This window comes from Myotis lucifugus, unplaced genomic scaffold (assembly GCF_000147115.1).
Source record: "Myotis lucifugus unplaced genomic scaffold, Myoluc2.0 scaffold_218, whole genome shotgun sequence".
NCBI lineage: Eukaryota > Metazoa > Chordata > Mammalia > Chiroptera > Vespertilionidae > Myotis > Myotis lucifugus.
Window position 1 is genome coordinate 1,635,382 of NW_005871266.1, and position 19,580 is coordinate 1,654,961.

A 19,580-nucleotide genomic window follows, 5' to 3' on the forward strand; every position below is an offset into this window, starting at 1 on the left:
GTAGTTTCTTGGTATAGCAAGACTCCATACATAGAATTTTTGTAAATGCACAGATACAGCCATCTCACATGGATAATGTGACCTTTTTAAAGCTTTAAGGTAGAATGTCATGGATTGCCTCCGTTAGGGCAGTTTAATTTTCAGATCCTAATATCCTTAAAGAATAGGGAAGAGTTTTTCCTGATCATTGTTATCTTGATACTAAAATAAGTATCCTTTCAATATTCTTTTCATCAGTTAGCTTGTATAGTTGTTTTGCTTCATATATGCAACATGGGAGACTTACCCACTTACAGGAGACACAAGAATGTGTTTTATCAGAAGGCTCATGAACTGAGGTGCTTTGTTGACAACCAATTCATAAAATGTAGAAGGGAGTTGAGTAGTCAATCTTGTAATTGTCTTAGGAAATTTGTATTGTTCATTTTATTTTCAATAATATATCTAATTAGGGGGAAATGGGATACAGATAAGCACTGAGTTCAAACCCTTCATTTCTTCTTTAAGCTCCTGAATTCCCAACTCACTGAGTTCTTGTTAAGCTTCTTAAGTTTTGTTGACTATATTTAAAAGAGTCGGTATTGCCCTTGAGCTTATCCCTTCTAAAGAGGTAATGGGGAAGGAAAACCCTCAGGAAACTGAAAGTAAATTGTTAAGGCTCATCTCCACACCTTTTCCAATTTTGAATTCTACAAAAATACTGGAGAAGACTAGTGAATGTTTCAATTACATTAGGTTAAATCATTAAAGTCTGATTCCTTATTATCCTTGAGTGAAGTCTGCCTTAGTTGTATATACCGTTCAGCAAACCTTTAAGTAAAGATGTAATCCTTACACTTAGGAGAGGAAAAGTGAAAGACATCTCTTTGGTAGCTTTGATTTCTAAGAGGGCAGAACTACAGTATTCTCAACAGGCTTTCAATACTTTTGACAGCTGCTCTGAAGCCTAATCCAGTCTCATGCAGAAGACTGGTTGTTTTGAGTTTACATAGTGAAGGTTCACCTAATCTATTCAGCCAATTTTTAGTATTGTGTTATTTGTAAGTACTAGTTTTCTTTAAGTCCTGTGTTTATATTAGGGAGCCACTGAACTAAATCTTCATTGAGAAAATTGGGGTAGCCTTTGCCAGGCATGCCAAGCACTGAGCACTCATGGTGACAAAATCACTGTGGTTCCTTCTTTCACTGAACTGTCAAAAGATACTGATGTGGCATTGAAGTGTAGCCAATGCCACGATGGAGGAGCATGGTTGATGGTAGATTTTAAGGCCACAACTGATATAACCTAGTCAAAACCATCAGGCAAGACTTCATTGAAAGGGATGTTGAACTAAGACTTGAAGAATAAGGCAAAGAAGGTGAGAGGAAAGCATGTCCAAAGGTCCAATCTCCAGTGACTGAGAATGCTGCCTGGCTCAAGTGAATAGAGTTAGTTGGGAGATGGAAGCAGCACACAAGCCACTATAGATGTCTTTATAGTTACACGCCATGTGAAGTTTTATTTTGTAAGAATAGGTGGGGATTATTGAAGAGGTTTGAGCTGTGTGTATAGGGGAAGGATGGTGGGCCTCCTAATAAATGCCATTTTAAAGAACACTCAGTGCAGTGTTGAGAACAAAATGTACGGGTCAAGAGATGCCTGTTAACGTAACTCATGTACTAAATGAGCACAGTGTGGAGGGTGGTGAATGGATTCTACATATTTTATATCTGTGTACTTTGCTGAGTTCTCTGGGTCTTGGTTATCAGACATCATCTCTAGCTAATATTTTTTCCTAGATGACCTCTTAATCTCATGATTTTGACACAATTAGCATTTTAGTGTGAAATATGTCTAGGTCCCAAACTCTCGAGGCAATTCATACTCAGTGTCTTCATTTGAATGTGGTGAGTATGCCAACTTGATCTCTTATTAGCCCACATTCATCCAGTTGCTCAGAGCAAATACATCTTGGACATTGTCTTTGATTTCCTTTCATACCCTATACCTAGTCCTTACGCAAATCCACATGGTTCTACCTTGAAAATATATCGAGTCATCTAGCACTTGTGACTATCACCAATACCAGTTTATAAGTTAACTACAGTAGCTTGTAATGGTTCTCCCTGCTTCTACTCTTGCTATGGTTTTTACACAGTGGCCAGAGCGAGCCTTTTAAGAGGACAGATTTTGTCGCTTCCTGGTATCCCAAACTGCAGTGGTTTCCTGTCACACCTGGAGTTAAGCCTAAATCTGGCCCACATGCCCTTCATTACCTGGCCTGATCTATCATTTTCTTTTTGCTCACTGGCCACATTGGCTGCTTTGCCAAGATTTTCACTAAGTTTGGATCTTTGCTTCATGTCCACCTCTAAAGCAGTACCTTTAATCACTTTACTCAATGGATAGTTTTAATGCCACTTAAAACCTACCGGAAGCTTCACGAGGGACAGGAACACTGGTTACTGTCCCTTGTGCCTGGCATGGTGACTTCGTTGAGTAAAGAAATTGGACTGGTGGGTGATGGCGCTGACTGCATCAGCTTTAGAAGTGTCTTGATTTGTGGAACGTTTCAGGGAGCAAGGGAAACGAGCCCGACTTCACACAATGAATTTGAGGTGTCCGAAGTGTCAAGCAGTTGAATTTGTTAAGTTCAACGATCTGGCCCAAAGAAGGCATGGGTGACCCTTGTAGCCATGTGCTTGGGCGAGTTGTGGGAGCTGCACCCGGGGGCTGGTTTGCAGCAGAGCGCCAGCGTTAGGTGGCCGCGGGCCTCGAGGGAGCCGGCGAAGGAGCGGCCGCCGTGGGTGTAAAACGATTCCAGACTAAGGTCATCGGCGGGGGCTGGGTTAAGTGAGATGAATGGAAAAGGTCTGCAGATGGAGTTTCCTCATCTTGTCAGTAAAATGTGAAGGTATTTAAATAAGAGGGTCGGTAAATTACGCAGATTCCTGAAACCAGAAGGTCTCGCATAACCAGGTTGACCTGGAAAACCCTGGACTACTTACCAAGTGGAGTCCCGGACCTGCCCGGCACCAGCTGCCCGGCACAGGGCAGGGCCGCTGGTGCGGCATCTGCGGGCTTTGTCCTTGGCAGCGAGGTCTCTTCATTGGCTACGAAGAGGGCAGATTACCGGACCTACCGCACCACAGCCGCCACCGCAGAGGGAAGAGCCGCGGTCGCCACCGAGATGGTAGCCCCGCCTCCCGGGTCTGACGTCATCGCGCAGGGACAGGGCTGAGAAAGGCCCCCTCGGGCACGCGCCGCTTCCCAGCGCCGACGGGGCGGGGCGGGGCGCGTCGCGGAGCCCGGCGTTCGCTGGGGGCGGTCCCTGCGCCGTCCTCCGAAGCTGCTCGGGAGCACGTCCTCCTCCACGTGCTTCCGCCTCGCCGCTATTTGGGATTCGCCGGACTCGGGGCGCAGGTACTTCTCGCGGGGCGGCCGGGCTTGGGTGCCGAGGCCGGTGTCCGTGGGCCGGAGGAGACCCTGCCTCTGCCCGGCCCGGCGCTCCTGGATGACAGGAGCCTCCTCCCCAACAGGCAGCCACGGCGTGCTTCTCGGGGGCTCTCGGGGGCTGCCTGGCTCGCTCTCCACCCGCCGGGGACCTCTAGCTGGGGGAGTCGAGGTGATGGGCTGGGGGAGTCGAGGTGATGGGGTGGGGGAGTCGAGGTGATAGCTGGGGGAGTCGAGGTGATGGGGTGGGGGCAGCCCTTCGGCCTCCGCGGACCCGCCCACAGGCCCTGACGCCCGCACGGGCGGACCTGGTTGCCGCGCTGGGCGCTGAGCGGAGGCAGCCTGAGTCCGCGTCCTCCCACGCTTAGCTGCTCGCCGGTGCTGGTTCATTTCATGCTCCGCGTTCAGCAGTCGCATTCGGGACTTCGGTTTGTTTACTAGCACTCCTTGAAGGTGCCTGGCATATGGATGCCATGTGTATGTGTCAGACGACAGATGAGTGAATGAAAAATAATCACCCTTTTCCTCCTCCAAGGCCTTCCTCCTCCATTCAGCCTTTCATGGCAACAGCAATCTCAGACTTTAATCAGAAGTCAAGACTTTGTCTGGTACTGTTCTGGGCCTCCCAGGTAACGAGCAAAAAGCAGTCCCAATAACTATTATTGATGGATTATAATGGGGTCGTTATGTGGCCCGCAACTCAGCCGTCAAGATGGGCAGGTTAGAAAAACTGGAATGACCTCAGGCTTCCGAGTCAGGCAGGCTTGAGTGTGCGTCCTGTCGCCACAGCTTTTCTTCCTTGGGATACTTGCTCCTTTCCTTGTAAAATGGGAACCACTGATTGCGACGTAGTGTTTATAGTAAAATAGAACTGCTAATTTCTATGTTTGGATTGGGGAATTACAAGGACAGTAGAGGCATGGTTAAGGTTCAATTAATGAGCTTTACATTTAGAATGTAGCAGACACTGGAGTTTCTAAGTAACATTTAAAATTTCATGTTATAAATGTGATTAACATATCTGATGTTTCTTTGGTGTATTTATTATGGTAATGATGTGATATTTTATTATATGTAATTACAATAACTTTTGAGGTCTGCATAGCATGTGCATTTTAAAAAGCAAAACTCAAAAAAAACAACAACAGCAAAATAAGAATCACCAGCAATTGCAAATTTAGAAATAGCTACTTTATGTTTTGGTGTTTTCTTCCAGTCTTTCTTTTTCTTCTCTCTTTTTTAAAAATAATACTTTTATTTATCGATTTCAGAGAGGAAAGGAGAGGGGGAGAGAGATAGAAACATGAATGATGAGAATCATTGATCAGCTGCCTCCTGCATGCCTCCCACTGGTCAAGCCTTCAGCAGCAACCCTGGGCCTGTTCTCTGACTGGGAATCCAACCGTAACCTCTTGGTTCAGCCACTGAACTACACTGGCCAGGCATTCCCCCCCCCCCCCCCTATGTATTATGTACATGCATAAAAAACCCAGTATCATACTTAATCCTGCCATGTTATTCTCTCATGAGCATCTATATCCATATCTATAATAATAAAAGCTTAATATGCTAATTAGACCAGGCGTCCTTCTGGCTATCCTTCAGGACGACCTTCTGGACAAAGCCGGGGCTGTGAGGGAATCCCGGGTTCCGTGAGCTGGAGGGAAGCCGGTGCCCGCAGCCAGGGGAAGGAAAGCCTGATCTTGCGCAGATTTCATGCATTGGGCCTCTAGTTTGTAGATAATTTTAATGATTTTGAAAAAGTTTTATTGAAAACTGCTTTATTATATCCCATAGATATACCATTATATAGTATAGTCACTATTTTTTTGAACATTGTTTCTGATTTTAAAAAAAAAAAATATTTTTATTGATTTCAGAGAGAGGAAGGGAGAGGGAGAGTTAGAAACATCAATGATGAGAGAGAATCATTGATTGGCTGCCTCCTGCACGCCCCCACTGGGGATCTAGCCTGCACCCGGGCATGTACCCTAGTAGACTGGAGTCGAACCTCGGACCCTTCAGTCCGCAGGCCAACACTCTATCCACTGAGCCAAACCAGCTAGGGCTGTTTCTGATTTTTTAAAATGCTCCTCCATATACTTGTGAATTACAGCTTTCCTGTTGACTTCCCACGTTGAAGGAACATTTTCTTCACCTCCCAAGCCTCAGTTTCCTAATTATAAAAAAATGAGGGTGATGTCTTCCCTAGAGAGCTGTTTGAGGGTTAAGATGTTACCTGTAAATGTGCTTAGTACAGTCCCTGGCCCCACAGGAGGCAGCCACTAATGTTCCTCACCCAGAATCTGGTGCTCATGTCAGTGTGCTTCCTTCCATTCTGTTTTAGTGATAGTACTCACCATGCATCGGAAGAAAGTAGATAACCGAATCCGGATTCTCATAGAGAATGGGGTAGCTGAGCGGCAAAGGTCTCTCTTTGTTGTGGTTGGAGATCGAGGAAAAGATCAGGTAAGACCTGGTACATGCTCCTGACTTACTGTGCAGTCCCCCAGAGTCGGCATGTCACAGGCCCTCTGGGGTTTTAGCACAATGACATTACGGTCCCTTGACTTTCTTTAAAAAAAGTTTTTTTGTTGATTTCAGAGAGGAAGAGGGAGGGATAGAGATAGAAACATCAATGATGAGAGACAATCATTGATCAGCTGCCTCCTGCACACCTCTTACTGGGAATTGAGCCCGCAACCCGGGCATGTGACCTGACCAAAAATCGAACCCTGACCTCCTGGTTCATAGGTTGATATTCAACCACTGAGCCACACTGGTCCGGCTTGATTGGTTTTATTTTTTAAAAAAATATATTTTTTATTGATTTCAGAGAGGAAGGGAGAGGGAGAGAGAGATAGAAACATCAATGAGAGAGAATCATTGATCAAGGACCAACACTGGAGATTGAACCTGCAACCTGGGCATGTGCCATGACCACAATTGAACCCGTGACGCTTCGGTCCACAGGCCAATGCTCTATCCACTGAGACAAACCGGCTAGGGGCTTGACTGGTTTTCTTTAAGTAAAATGCCAACTGGGGAATCTTTCTTTCTTTATTTGTAAGTGATAAATACTCTATAGTTAGAAACATTAGCAGACAGGTCAACAACTTTAGATGCTTTGGGTGGTGGACTGAGCACAAGGTTAAGGGTGTGTGGCTTCTAGTCCCATCTTGAGCGCTACTTGCCTAGTGACCTTGGGCACTTCCCTGGCCCTCAGTTTAGTTTCCACATGTGTCAAATGAGGTCTTGGGCCTGGCAGACTCAGAGGTCACTTTTGGTTCTGAGATTCTGTGACTTTTTCCTTTGGCAGGTGGTCATACTCCATCACATGTTGTCCAAAGCAACCGTGAAGGCTCGGCCTTCGGTGCTGTGGTGTTACAAGAAAGAGCTGGGCTTCAGCAGGTAAGCTCGGCCCTTTGAGTGCCCTGTGCTACTTACGATTCCTGCTCCTTAGTTAAGTGCCAGGAAATGATTTCTTTTTTTTTTTTTTTTTTTGAGCCTTTTGATTGTTTCTATTACTCAGAAAGCTTCATTTTTAAAATTTATTTAGCTTTCTGACTCTGTGCTTGTGCCTTCAACACTTTCACAACGATTTTCTGCTCCTCAATAAGGAAAGCACGCTTGATCCTGTCACGGACGCATTTAGCACACGTGGATCCACCGTAGACCCTGCTGACGTGTTTTTCGCTTTAGACAACCCCATTACAACTTTAGGTCTCACGGCACGAGCTCCGCGAAGCCGGCCTGGGCACGCACCACATGCAGACTTTGGTGCTTTCCCAACCTTCTTGGTGTAAAGTAAACAATTGCGTTACCAGGGGCTCGGGACAGCCTCGTTTTTGTTAGAGGCTGTCTTGTAGGACAGCCTCCGACAGTATGTCAAATGCTGGACCATGGTGAGTACCTGAAGTCACCATCCCCGGAAGAGCAGGAAATGATTTCTTGAGTTTTTCTGGGATTGTTAGTGGAGGTGCTGTCTCTGAGAACATTTCCAACTAGAGAAAATACTAGAGCTGGTGTCTGCCTTCATTCCTGACAATAAGTTTCAAATCATTTTCATGCTCTTTAAGTCCCCAGTGCAGATCCTTGCTTTCTGCATGTGATTTTTCTTCCTACTTTCCTAAGCCCATGGAATGCAAGCTCCCTTAATTGCCTTTTCTTACCTCAATTTTTCACTCTCCCTCTTCCTTCCCTTTTGTTTCTGAGGATGTCCCTCATCCCATGTTTAAAGCAAACCCCTTGGTCTACTCTGGATCTCTTCTCAAACTGCTCTCCGGACCTGTACTTCGTTTCCTCTCCTAGACACTCTATCCCCCTTTGAAACTTTCTCCTTTTTCCTGTTAAACATGCTCAGCTTTCTCCATTATATATATAAAAAAAGCTACATACCCAGCTTTATCCCTCGGTTTAGCATTTTTACTCATTCCTATTGCCAAACAGCTTGAAACAGAGCCTGTTGCTCTTCCTGGCCACCCTCATGATCAAATTGTGCTCTTGGATATTTGATGACCCGATGCCCAATGCGATAACGTTTCTTCCTCTTTCTCCTTTTCAGAGCTCTTCCTCTACTAGTTTACTGCTGTATTTGACATGGTACTGCCTAATCTGATTTTTTTGAAGCTGTGAACTTAAGACTTGGGGCTGTAAATAGCAGACCTCCAGCACAAACACACTTAGGTACAAAGGGAGTGTATTGGAGAAGAGGGGACAGCTCATGACCCTCAGGGGATGAGACCTCCGCTCTGCTTCGGGCTGGAGAGCCACAGTGCTCCCAGTCTTTGCTCATTCTCTCATCTCTGCATGTCTGCTCTGTTTTTTCCCACTTCAGCTCAGCTTTCTGTTTTCTTTCTTTAAAAAAAAAAATGTTTCTCTTGATTTGAGAGAGAGAGAGAGGGAGAGAGGAACATTGATTGGCTGCCTCCTGCATGCCCCTTACTAGGAAGCAAGCCTGAAACCTGGGCCTGTGCCCTGACTGGGAATCAAACCTGCAAACCTCTTGGTGCATGGGACAGTGCTCAACCAACTGAGCCACACTGTCGAGGGCAGCTTTCTGTTTTCTGTTGTCCCTATTGCAGACACAGACTTGAGTTTTATATGTAGAATCAGTCTTTCTCCCTAATTCTTATGGGAAGACCCTTCTCCCCCCAGCCACTGAGCCAGGGGAGGTGGGTCGGTTACCTAGTAGAAATTTGGCAGTTCTACCAACAGCTGTGTGTGTGGAGGAGTCCGGGGTGCAGAATGCTGTCACTTGGCAGATAACCTCAGAAATGCCCTCCTTTTCTTACTCAGACCACCTTCCTGTGCTTGTCTCTTCCCTTTGATCTTATTTTTTTAATTATATATTTTATTGATTTTTTTTACAGAGAGGAAGGGAGAGGGATAGAGAGTTAGAAACATTGATGAGAGAGAAACATCGATCAGCTGCCTCCTGCATGCCCCGTACTGGGGATGTGCCCGCAACCAAGGTCCATGCCCTTGCCCAGAATCGTACCTGGGACCCTTGAGTCCGCAGGCTGACGCTCTATCCACTGAGCCAAACCGGTTAGGGCCCTTTGATCTTATTTTCTCCTGTGCTGAGCCCAGCCAGCATGTGCGATTCTGTCTTTGGGCCTCTTCCTTTATTCCCAAATCTGTTTGTCTCTGATGCTGACTCTGAAGTCCTATCTCCAGCCCTGGCTGCTCTCTGCTCTGGTGGAACTTCCTGCCTTCGCACCTGCTGCCTCCTCTGCCCCGGGTGCCACCGCTGCCTCTGCCATCACCCGGTGAATGCTCCACACCTCTCAGGGCTGCCTCCTTCCTGAAGCTTTTCCTCGGCCCCGCAGCCCAGCCTCTTCAGCGCTTGTCTCCTCTTGCACTGCCCGTCCCCCTGACAGTGTTGTCTTGGGTTAGAACTGCCCTTGGGGACTTGCTCCCACGGTGTGGGAAGGAAGTGATGGGTTCGTGCAGGAAAGCTGAGGACACGAGCCTGCCCTCACCACGCCTTCCCAGGTGTTCTGGGGAGGGCAGCCTGTAGCTGAAGCAGCGGCTTGAGACTGAGGTAACGAGGCCACTGAGGTTGGTTTCAAGCCCTGGCTCTGGCCAAAAGGTTTCGGTGCTCTCATCACCGTGCTTTTAAAGTGACAGAGCAGGACGGCCGAGTTCACACACAGGCTTGCCTCTGTCTCCCTCCGAAGCCCAGCTTCTAAACCGCTCTGCTCCAGTGCCGCTCCGGTTTTCTTCCCCTTTCAGGGGCGGGGATCAGCCCTGCGATTTCCAGCTTCCCTCCCAGCTCTGAGGGTCTAAGCCCGTGATCATTGGCTCCCAATTCTCTAGCCCCTCTGGTTAACTGGCTCTCGTGGGATGGGGGGTGATTGCAGTCACCGGAAGAAAAGAATGCGTCAGCTACAGAAAAAAATAAAGAACGGAACACTGAACATAAAGCAAGACGACCCCTTTGAACTCTTTGTCGCCGCCACAAACATTCGCTACTGCTACTACAACGAGACCCACAAGATCCTGGGCAATACCTTCGGCATGTGTGTTCTCCAGGTGGGTGGCATCCTCCGGCCTGGCCTGGAGGCGGCATGGGGGGTGCTGGGCTGCCTGGTTCCCCGGGAGAGCAGTGGGCAGCAAGAGAGGATTCACACGAACCTCCTCCCCCAAGTATTATCAGCGGAACACTTGGCCACTTTCAAACAAACGATAATTCATCCCGTATTAAGAGAACAGTTTCTACTTAAAGTGGCACTTGTCTAGTGATACCAAAACTGGCAGTGATGTTCTGTCACAACTGATTCTAACAGGCTAAAGCTGATAAAGAAAGCACTGTGACCTTCAAGTGACTCCAGGTCTTTATGGGAAATAACTGAAAATTTTGGTGACAAGTTGGACTTGTTTTAACCAACTGGGTACAGACCTGTGCGCTCATGTCCTGTCCAGAGTGCTTGACTGGCATAACCCTCACCAGCTCTCTCCTGCCCCTTCTAGTCCTTAAACTCCCCTATACAAACACACACACACACACAGAACTACCTGGTGAATTTCTTCACTGGTACGTATTATTTTGTCTGGCAAGTTAATAGACTGTTTCACATTTGTCTTTGTTTTGAGCTCGCATGGTCTTTGTTTTATTCTTTGATTCACACGCACAAAAAAGACATTTAAGCACAAATCCCCACATTTTGGTATCTATTTATTTACAAGTACTATTATGATTACATACATTATAAAGCAGACCTTACAAAATATAAACTAAGAAAATCATGACTAGAAGTTCTAATTTCCCCTCCTCTGCCTTCCAGTGGGTTGTGCCACCTACTGCTGGCTTGCATCCCACCTTGGAGGCCAGGAAAAAGCATTTTGCCTCATACTCTGATTACTGACCCATAGGGAGTGTTAAGCTCACCACTGTTACAGTGTTACCAGTGGCAGTGACTGTGCCTCCTTTAAGCAATGGCTCCCCCGTGTGGTGTAGTTGAGTTTTGTCAGTTACAGTTTCCATCTATAAACATCAAAATGAATGTGAGATGTTTCTGAAATTCAAGTTTGAATCAGTGAAGACTGGAGGATGGCTGTCCAAAATGTATGTTATCAGAGATTATTAGAAACACTTTTGACATATAAAACCAGGTACCCCTATTCTCCAGGGCTGCGCTCTCTTCTGTGGTCCCCCTAAGTAAGGGTAAGGGTGTTTGTGTGTGTGTGTGTGTGTGTGTGTGTGTGTGTCGGTGAGTTGGGTGAGGGGTGTGGTCCTGAGCTTGTACTCTGAAGCCCTCCTTCTACTTCAGCACCTGGCCCTTGGTTAAGCTTCCGTGTGGGTATCTGTATGACCAGCCCTTTCTAAAATCTCTTTCTTCCAGGATTTTGAAGCTTTAACTCCAAACTTGCTGGCCAGGACTGTAGAAACAGTGGAAGGTGGTGGGCTGGTGGTTATTCTCCTACGGACCATGAATTCCCTCAAGCAGTTATACACGATGACCATGGTAAGTGTCTGTTTTGTAATTTAATTGTGGAGGGTTCAAATCAATCGTTTTTACTGTAGACCACTTTGAAGAATTCCTGTTGAGCAACTAACTCCAGTGAGTGGTCAGCACAGTCTCTGGCTGGGAGCTCTTGGACTGCAGCTAATGAGAAAGTCACTGCAGTGAAATGGCCCTGAGTGTGCCTAGGAATCTCTGAATTTTGCATTTGCTGCTGGGCATTTGCAAATTCTATTCCAGTGAGATTCAGAGGCAATACAGCTGTCAGAGAGTTAAATTTCTGAAATAGTAATAGCAGAGACTCAGGCCAGTGCCTAAATCTGTGTGTTGCAAAAAAAGGGGGCTGTGGACAGAGTTCTTCACTGGCCCTTATCCTAGTGGAGAATGAAGGACCATTTGCCAGTCTCCCCCCCCCCCCCCCCTTAACAAGGACTTTGACTCCGGGAGGGGTAGTTTACTCCCAAAGCAGAGGACGTGGTCAGGAGGGGGGATACGTCTCATCGGATGCCACGTGGGTGTTCCGAGCAGCAGGTTTGGAGTCCTGTCCACTGCCCAGCTGTTCGGAAATGGTGTTAGGATTGGCCTCAGGGTTTTGTGAGCTGCATTCATCCGGTGAAATGGACTTTGCGCAAATCTTAGTACCTGCTTCCTGTCACTACTCCTCCTCCCTTACTTGTCACTATAGCCCCTCTGGCCGCTTTGAAAGTCCTCAGACATGCCCAGCACACTCTCACCTCCAGGCCTTTGCACTTGCTGTTCCCAGGCGATGTCTGCATGGCTCACTTCCTCACTCCTTCAGGTCCCTGCTCAGATATCACCTCCTCAGTGTGGTCTCTTCTCACACCCTGTTGAGAATAGGGGGTTTTGTTAACCACTCCTTTAACCTGCATTCTTTGTCTTTAAAGCATGTTTCAGCTCCTGGGCTAGTCTTTAAACTGCATAAGAGCAGGGCCTTCTTATATTTTCTCCCTGGTTTTCTCCCTGGAAGAGTGCCTGGTCTGTAGTAAGCACTCATTAAATATTTGTGAATGAACAAGTGCCTCTGTGCCCACTTACTTGGCTGCCTGCTTATCACCTCAGAGGCCCTTCCCTTACTACCCCATTAAGTAGTATCCCCCACCCCCTTTTGCTATCTGCACCCCGTTTGCTCATTTGTAGCGTTTGCCAAAACTTGTATCTGTTTGCTCATTTCTCTCCCTCCAATCATGGGGCTGTAAGCTCCAGGAGAACAGAGGTCATGCTTTACTAAACACTAGTGTGTGCCCAGCATGTCTGGCCATGGCTGGCATTGTTCGTATGTATTTTTAGTGAACGAATGGATACATTTTTTGATGCTGGATAAAATGTGGACAGAGTCAGAGATGAGGTGAGGGGCAGTTTGTTGGAATAAGGAGCATGGCGCTGGGTGTCTGATCCCAGTTCCAGCAGAGAGCTTTGGCCAGTTCAGCGCAGCGGGCTGTGGAGAAGTGGGTTTGGTTTCCAGCAGCATCGCCGGCGCCTCCTCTCCCCCAGGGCTGCTCGATGGAGCTTCTTCCCGTGTGGACCCTGCGCCTCGGCCTCTGTGGATGCCTTTGTTAATGGATGTTCTCTCCTAGGACGTGCATTCAAGATACAGGACGGAGGCTCATCAGGACGTGGTGGGAAGATTTAATGAGAGGTAGGTCTGTCGCATATTTCTCAGGCCTCTATTGTGGGGAGCCACCGTGGGAGGGATGTTTTATCTTGGACCCAACTGAGAGTTGGGCTTCTGTCTGAGGGGAGGTGGTACCGGAGCCCAAATGGTGAGACTTTGGACAGCAGCAGCCGTGAAACTAACGGAAAGCAGTGCAAGCCGAGTGCAAAGCTGGGCCAGGAGGCCTGGATTCTGTCTCGCTCCGGCCCTCACCAAGTCCCTCTCCCTCTCCCCCTCTCCAACTCTTAGCTAACTCATCTGTCAAAGGGGTGATTTGTCTGGGTCACTGTTTCCCGAAATGCGTTTTGCAGAACACCAGTGTTTTTTTTTAAATTTTATTGATTTCAGAGAGGAAGGGAGAGGGAGAGTTAGAAACATCAATGATGAGAGAGAATCACTGATTGGCTGCCTCCTGCACGCCCCCTACTGGAGATCGAGCCTGCAACCGGGGCATGTGCCCTTGACCAGAATCGAACCCGAGACCCTTGAGTCCACAGGCCGAGGCTCTATCCACTGAGCCAAACCAGCCAGGGCGAACACTGGTGTTTTGAGAGGGACCTGCTGACAAAAGGGTTTTGTGGCCCGGTATGTCTGGGGAATGCTCACACTGCTTCTCCTTTATGAAGAGTCACATTAGCCTGTTGTAGCCTCGGAAAGTCTTGCAGCAGCAGGGACCTGTTTAACGGACGCTTACAGATGCTTTCCCACGTTTATTTAGCCACAGGGCCCTTTTACAGGGAACACCAGTTAGCAGCCCATGAAACACCTTGAGAAACCCGAGCAGTAGTTCTCAACCAAGCAGTAGTTCCCAAAGCCGTTTTGCCCGGGGGATTTGGCAACGCCTGGAGCCACTTTGATTGTCATGTCTTGGGGGAGGGGTGTGTGGTAGAGGTGCTACTGGCATCTAGAGGGTAGAGGCCAGGGATGCTGCTAAACAGCTTAAAAGCCACAGAGCAACAAAGAATGATCTGGTCTAAAATGTCGGTAGTGCTGAGGTTGAGAAATCCTGGCCTCGATGAACCCTGGGGCCTCCTGAGACTGACTCCTAGGAGTAGGACAGGAAGTTATGCTGTGCTCCCCCGAAGCCTGTGAAAGTAGCGCGTGAGGCCTTTTTCTTGTGTTTGTGGGAGAAGTTTCAGTTGCATAGCCAAGCACATGTTTTCCTACACGCAGGAATGTTTAGTTCTGTTTCTTAAGGGAGCTTCCTGTCTTCCCTTCTCTTTATTTTTTCCTCCTGTGACAGCAGGTAAATCCATTTGTGCATGTTTCTCTGTGAGCGGTGAGCACATGGCGGTGGGTTTGGAGGTCCCCATTTAAGGGAGCCCTGGGACACCATAGTGCTAAAGGGTGAGGGGATGTGGGGAGGGCCAAATGGCACAGGGAACGGTGGCGGCTGTGCACAGAGGAATGCTTGTAAGCAGTCTCTAGAGAGTTCTCGGCTTTCTCTGCTGCAGGAAGCGTGTTCAGGCCCTGGCTGGTGTGGCTCAGTTGGTTGGGCCGAAGGGTTGTCGGTTGATTCCAGCCAAGTACATGGCCAGGTTGCAGGCTCAATCCCCAGGGGCATGCAGGGGCAGCTGATCGATGTTTCTTTCTCTCCCTGTCCGAAAATCAATTAAGAAATAAAAAGAAGAAGTATGTTCAGGTGCCCTGGGGAGGAGCTCTCTTCCCATTGCTCTCCGACTGGGTTTTGACTTTCTCAGATCGTGGTGCCAAATGATTAGCCGCCCTTTGCTGTGTAGACATTGTCCTCTCCCCGCAGCACCTCACTGTGGTGGTTTTGCTCCTCAGGTTTATTCTCTCTCTGGCCTCCTGTAAGAAGTGTCTCGTCATTGATGACCAGCTCAACATCCTGCCCATCTCCTCCCACGCAGCCAGCATTGAGGCCCTCCCTCCCCAGGCCCCGGTGAGTAGGCCAGGGTCCGAGAATCTGGGGAGGCCGCCTTGTCTGTCGAACTCTCCCCGGGCAGCGGCAAACCTTCTCTCCTCTGGTAGGATGAGAGTCTCGGTCCTTCTGATCTGGAGCTGAAGGAGCTGAAGGAGAGCTTGCAGGACACGCAGCCTGTGGGCGTGTTGGTGGACTGCTGCAGGACCCTAGACCAGGTGCGTGGCATCCAGACGTTCCCTGTCCCAGAGTAATTAGCACAGAGGGTAACTGTAACGCGCAGAAAGCAACACGCCAAGTCAAGGCCTGGCTCCTCCCCGGGGAAGGCGCTTTCTCTTGCTCAGACTCAGCAGGGCTGTTCCGTCTTGTCTGGGTTCACAATAGAAGTCCAGGGTTACTCTGCCCCCAGCTCCCCAGGAACAGTTCAGGCCTGTGAGAACTGCCCCCTTTTATCTGGCCTTGGCATCAGCCTGATTCTCCAGGGGCTGGGGTTGATGGCTGGAACTCCGCCTTTCTCAGAGCTCACCTAATGCGTGTCTTTCCACAGGCCAAAGCTGTCCTGAAATTCATCGAGGGGATCTCTGAAAAGACCCTGAGGAGTACCGTGGCACTCACGGCTGCCCGAGGGAGGGGGAAATCGGCAGCCCTGGGACTGGCTATTGCTGGGGCAGTGGCTTTTGGGTAAGGGCACCCGAGTCCCCCTCTTTAGGAACTCTGGGCTCCGGGGGAGCAGTGTGCGTGCGGATTAGGGAGGGAGGCTGGGAGGCTCTTCTGGGGCTGAGCAGGCTTCTGGTGATTTCTCTGGGGGTTGGGTTCCTGTCTAGAAACAGCAGCACATTCCCCGACTCTCAGAGGTGCACACACATGTGCAGGCACAGACACACTCCAGGGCCTCTGTGGTCACTTTAAAGTTGAACAAACACTAAAACAAAGAGATGCTGCTGAGAAACTTTAAAATCCCCAGGACATGAGAATGTGTATGACCAGCTTTGCTGACTGAGGAAAGTACAAGTTGGACATTTTAATGATTTTGATCAATAGAGGATCTTGTTTGCTTCTGAGGAGCTGCCTTGCGTGCGATGTTACTTCTGTCTTTTGCCCTGAGTGGGAGGTTCATGCAGCTGCCAGCAGAGTACCTGCTTCTGGCTTCACAGACATCAGCAGTGGACCTAGGAGACAGTGTTCTCCGAACGCACCATCTTCCGTGGTGCTCCCAGTCGCTCTGAGCATCTGGGAGAAACGTCCCAGTGGCTGCCAAGATCCTGAGCAAGTCAGAGCCAGCAGCCCTGGGCTGAACTCAGCTCCCGACTCCGAGTCCTTTGTTCCTCTTGCTGCTCCCAGGGTACCAGTCGGCCCCTCAGTTGTTAGCACCTGTCCAGCCACAGGACACCCTCCGGTGCCAGTGCAGCTCTCTGGCCTCCCAGTTTGCAACGCTCTCAGCACAGCTAGTGGTCAGTGTGGTGCCGTCCCTCTCATCCCAGGGCACGCACCGGGAGGGGTTGCACTCTGAGGGATCGTCCGCACAGCGCCTTTTAGTGCGTTTTCACGTGGCGGTAGCTAATTGCGGGACATGCTGCCTTCAGACTGTTAGTGGTTTCCTTCGTTTGGGAGGAAAGACATCCTCGTGTCCGGAGTTGCTTTACTTTTCCTCCTGATTCTCCCTCCCTGGCCACCCCCCACCTCCCACCCCCCATCTCCATCATTGTTTGATTATTACCTGTGTGACTTGGGCAAACGAAAATGTGTTATTTTTTTCTTAAGTTCCCCAAACAGTTCCTAGATTTCCTCATTACTTAAATGCCTTCTTCTTTTGTTCACTAGGTACTCCAATATCTTTGTTACCTCCCCAAGCCCTGATAACCTCCACACTCTGTTTGAGTTTGTATTTAAAGGATTTGACGCGCTACAATATCAGGTAGGAAGTCAGGATAAGAATTAATTTTGGTTGAGCGCTGAGTTTAAATCCAGGGGAGTCTTTAGAATGCGTGCTTGCTTTCTTATGGTTCCATTTCTAAAGCTTGTTCCTGACGCTGGTCGTTGGTTTCACTCTTCCCCATCAGGAGCATCTGGATTATGAGATTATTCAGTCTTTAAATCCCGAATTCAACAAAGCAGTGATCAGAGTGAACGTATTCCGAGAACACAGGCAGACCGTTCAGGTGAGGCTTGTTCCCCACTCTGCTGTGTGGGGAGTGCCCTGCTGGTTTTCAGTGGCTCCAAGGTGTTTTCTGGTGTAGTCACTTTATGTCCTGTGTAATTGCATGTCTTTTAGACAGTTGTTGTTTTAGGATAAACCTGTTGCAGATTTTTAGCCTCTTCTAAAGAAAAACATTCAAACAAACTAACACAGGGGTTCTCAACCTTGGCTGCACATTAGAATCACCTGGGAATCTTTTTAAAATCCTGATTTCTGGGCCTCATCCAGAAATTCTTTGTTACTAATCAAGTAACAAAGATTCTTTGTTACTAATGTTGTGGCCCCACCCCATAACAAAGAAACAGAATTTCCAGAGGATGAGGCCCAGAAGTCAGGATTTGAAAAAGATTCCCAGGTGATTCTAATGTGCAGCCAAGGTTGAGAACCACTGAACTAACATATGTATGTAGCCAGATTGGAAAGTTGCAGTTTGACCCATGAAAATTGAGTGAGTGGGATGGAGATGCTGATCTGCTGAAAGAAGTACAGTTGTTCTGACAACAGTTCTGATTTTGCTTCGTTACAGCAGATTTTGAAATGGTGCATCAGTAGCTAGAACAGCAACCTCACCATTTCAAAGAAAAAGAACTTTGCAAAAATGGACTCTGAGTCTTAGTGAGTGGCCTATTTTCCCTTTTAAACTGCTTCACTGAAAGCTCTATAAATCTCCGGGCTTCGCAAGCCTGAATGGTCGGCACTTGTCCGGAGGCCGCAGTTTTGTTAAATCGTAGAGAAGCATCAGTGTGACTGGCTTGGAAGGGATGGAGGCCCACAGGCCCCTGGTGGAGGAGGCTCTTTGGTTATCGCTGGGGTTGGGTGGGTGGGAAGCAGGCAGGCAAACTTGGCAGTTTATGCCTGTTAGGGAGCTATGCCCGTGAAGGAGGCATGCTTTTTTAAAAAAATATATTTTATTGATTTTAGAGAGGAAGGGAGAGATAGAAACATCAATGATGAGAGAGAATCATTGATTGGCTGCCTCCTGCACGTCCCCTACTGGGGATCGAGCCCGCAACGCAGGCATATGCCCTTGGGCCAATGCTCAATCCACTGAGCCAGACCAGCTGGCTGGCATGCCTTTTTATCAGAGTCCAGATTATAAATGATGTTAAGTGTTTCTGCCTTTTACCTAAGGATCTTTATTTTTTCTTAGAAGGTCTCTTTCTAGAATCTCTCATTCTGTACATTTCTTCCCATTTTGCCTGATTCCCTCAGCTGAGAGGAGGAAAGACTGATGTTGGGGTGGAGGATGGGCTGCAGGCAATGAAAATGCAGAGCCCTGTTAAAACTGAAGAAAAACACACAAACCAAAGAAGGAAAACCTCTCCCTGAAATGCCCTGGCTCAGCCCTTGTCGGTCCTTGGATTTTTAATCACAGACCCTCTTGCGTTAGCAGAGACCTCTGTCTCCAGACTGGAGTTTAAACACAGAATTGGTGAGGCTCCATTTACATCCCTGTGAGGCCTCCTCCTTTGTGCTGGAAATTGGGGAAAAACAAAACCAAACCAAAAAAACACACCAAAAAACAAAAAACCAACCCACAAAGAATATTAGATTAAAGTCTGCTAAGCCTCCTCTAGGGGATTGCTTTCTGCCTTTAAGAATCCAAGACATGGGGCCTGTTGGCGATGTGTATCCTGCTATTAGAAATGAGTGGGGTCACTGCCTCCCTGACCCGTCAACTTGTCAACTTGGAGCCAAGCAGTTACCGAATGTTACTTGTAATGAAATACCTCAGACACACAGAAAAACACGGAGACCAACATAAGACTCAGATGCCCGGCAATCCGGCTTAAGAAATGTTGACGTTTTCCTGTTTGCTGTGTTTGTTTCATATTTTAAAAGCCATTTATATTTTTGTTTTAAAGATCTAAAACATCACAGACATAGTTGATGTCCCTCTTGTACCCCTCCCCCTCCCATTCCCTTCTGTCTCGCCCCTTAGTGACTCTATTCTGAGATTGGTGTGTTTCCTTTCAATTCATGTGTTTATACTTTACTACATAATTATGTATCCATAAATGGTAACATGCTATACTTGTCCTTTTTCAGCTTGCCTTTTTTTACTCAACATTTGTTTTTAAGATTTGTCCAGATTGAAGCTTGTAGGTCTGGTTGATGTTAAGCACTGTGTGTATACACTGCAGTTTATTTATGTTTCTAGAAGTGGAATTGTTAGGTTTTAGGGGATATGTAGCTTTCCAGCTTTCTTGGATTTTGCCAAATTCTTCTTTAAATTTACCTTCACACCAGGCTTTTTTAAAAAATATTTTTTTATTGATTTCAGAGAGGAAGGGAAGGGAGAGTTAGAAACATCAATGATGAGAGAGAATCATTGATCGGCTGCCTCCTGCACGCCCCCCACCGGGGATCGAGCCTGCAACCTGGGCATGTGCCCTTGATGGGAATCGAACCCTGGACCCTTTAGTCTG

General features: G+C 47.9%; 1 protein-coding gene and 1 pseudogene across 3 annotated transcripts in view; one reads left to right on the plus strand and one right to left on the minus strand.

Annotated features, from left to right (window-relative positions):
* Positions 1–3,302: 3,302 nt before the first annotated feature.
* NAT10 (N-acetyltransferase 10) overlaps positions 3,303–19,580 on the plus strand; it is a 28,662-nt gene continuing 12,384 nt past the window's right edge. The window contains exons 1-11 of one of the 3 annotated variants that reach the window (XM_014463744.2): positions 3,303–3,403; positions 5,781–5,902; positions 6,753–6,844; positions 9,799–9,970; positions 11,281–11,403; positions 12,996–13,057; positions 14,861–14,975; positions 15,065–15,172; positions 15,502–15,635; positions 16,776–16,869; positions 17,015–17,113. In XM_014463744.2, coding sequence (XP_014319230.1) covers positions 5,795–5,902; positions 6,753–6,844; positions 9,799–9,970; positions 11,281–11,403; positions 12,996–13,057; positions 14,861–14,975; positions 15,065–15,172; positions 15,502–15,635; positions 16,776–16,869; positions 17,015–17,113 — 1,107 coding nt within the window. In that variant the 5' untranslated portion in view covers positions 3,303–3,403; positions 5,781–5,794. The other 2 variants (XM_014463745.2, XM_023761808.1) reach the window with 2 other exon arrangements.
* LOC106698718 lies at positions 6,967–7,352 on the minus strand (annotated as a pseudogene).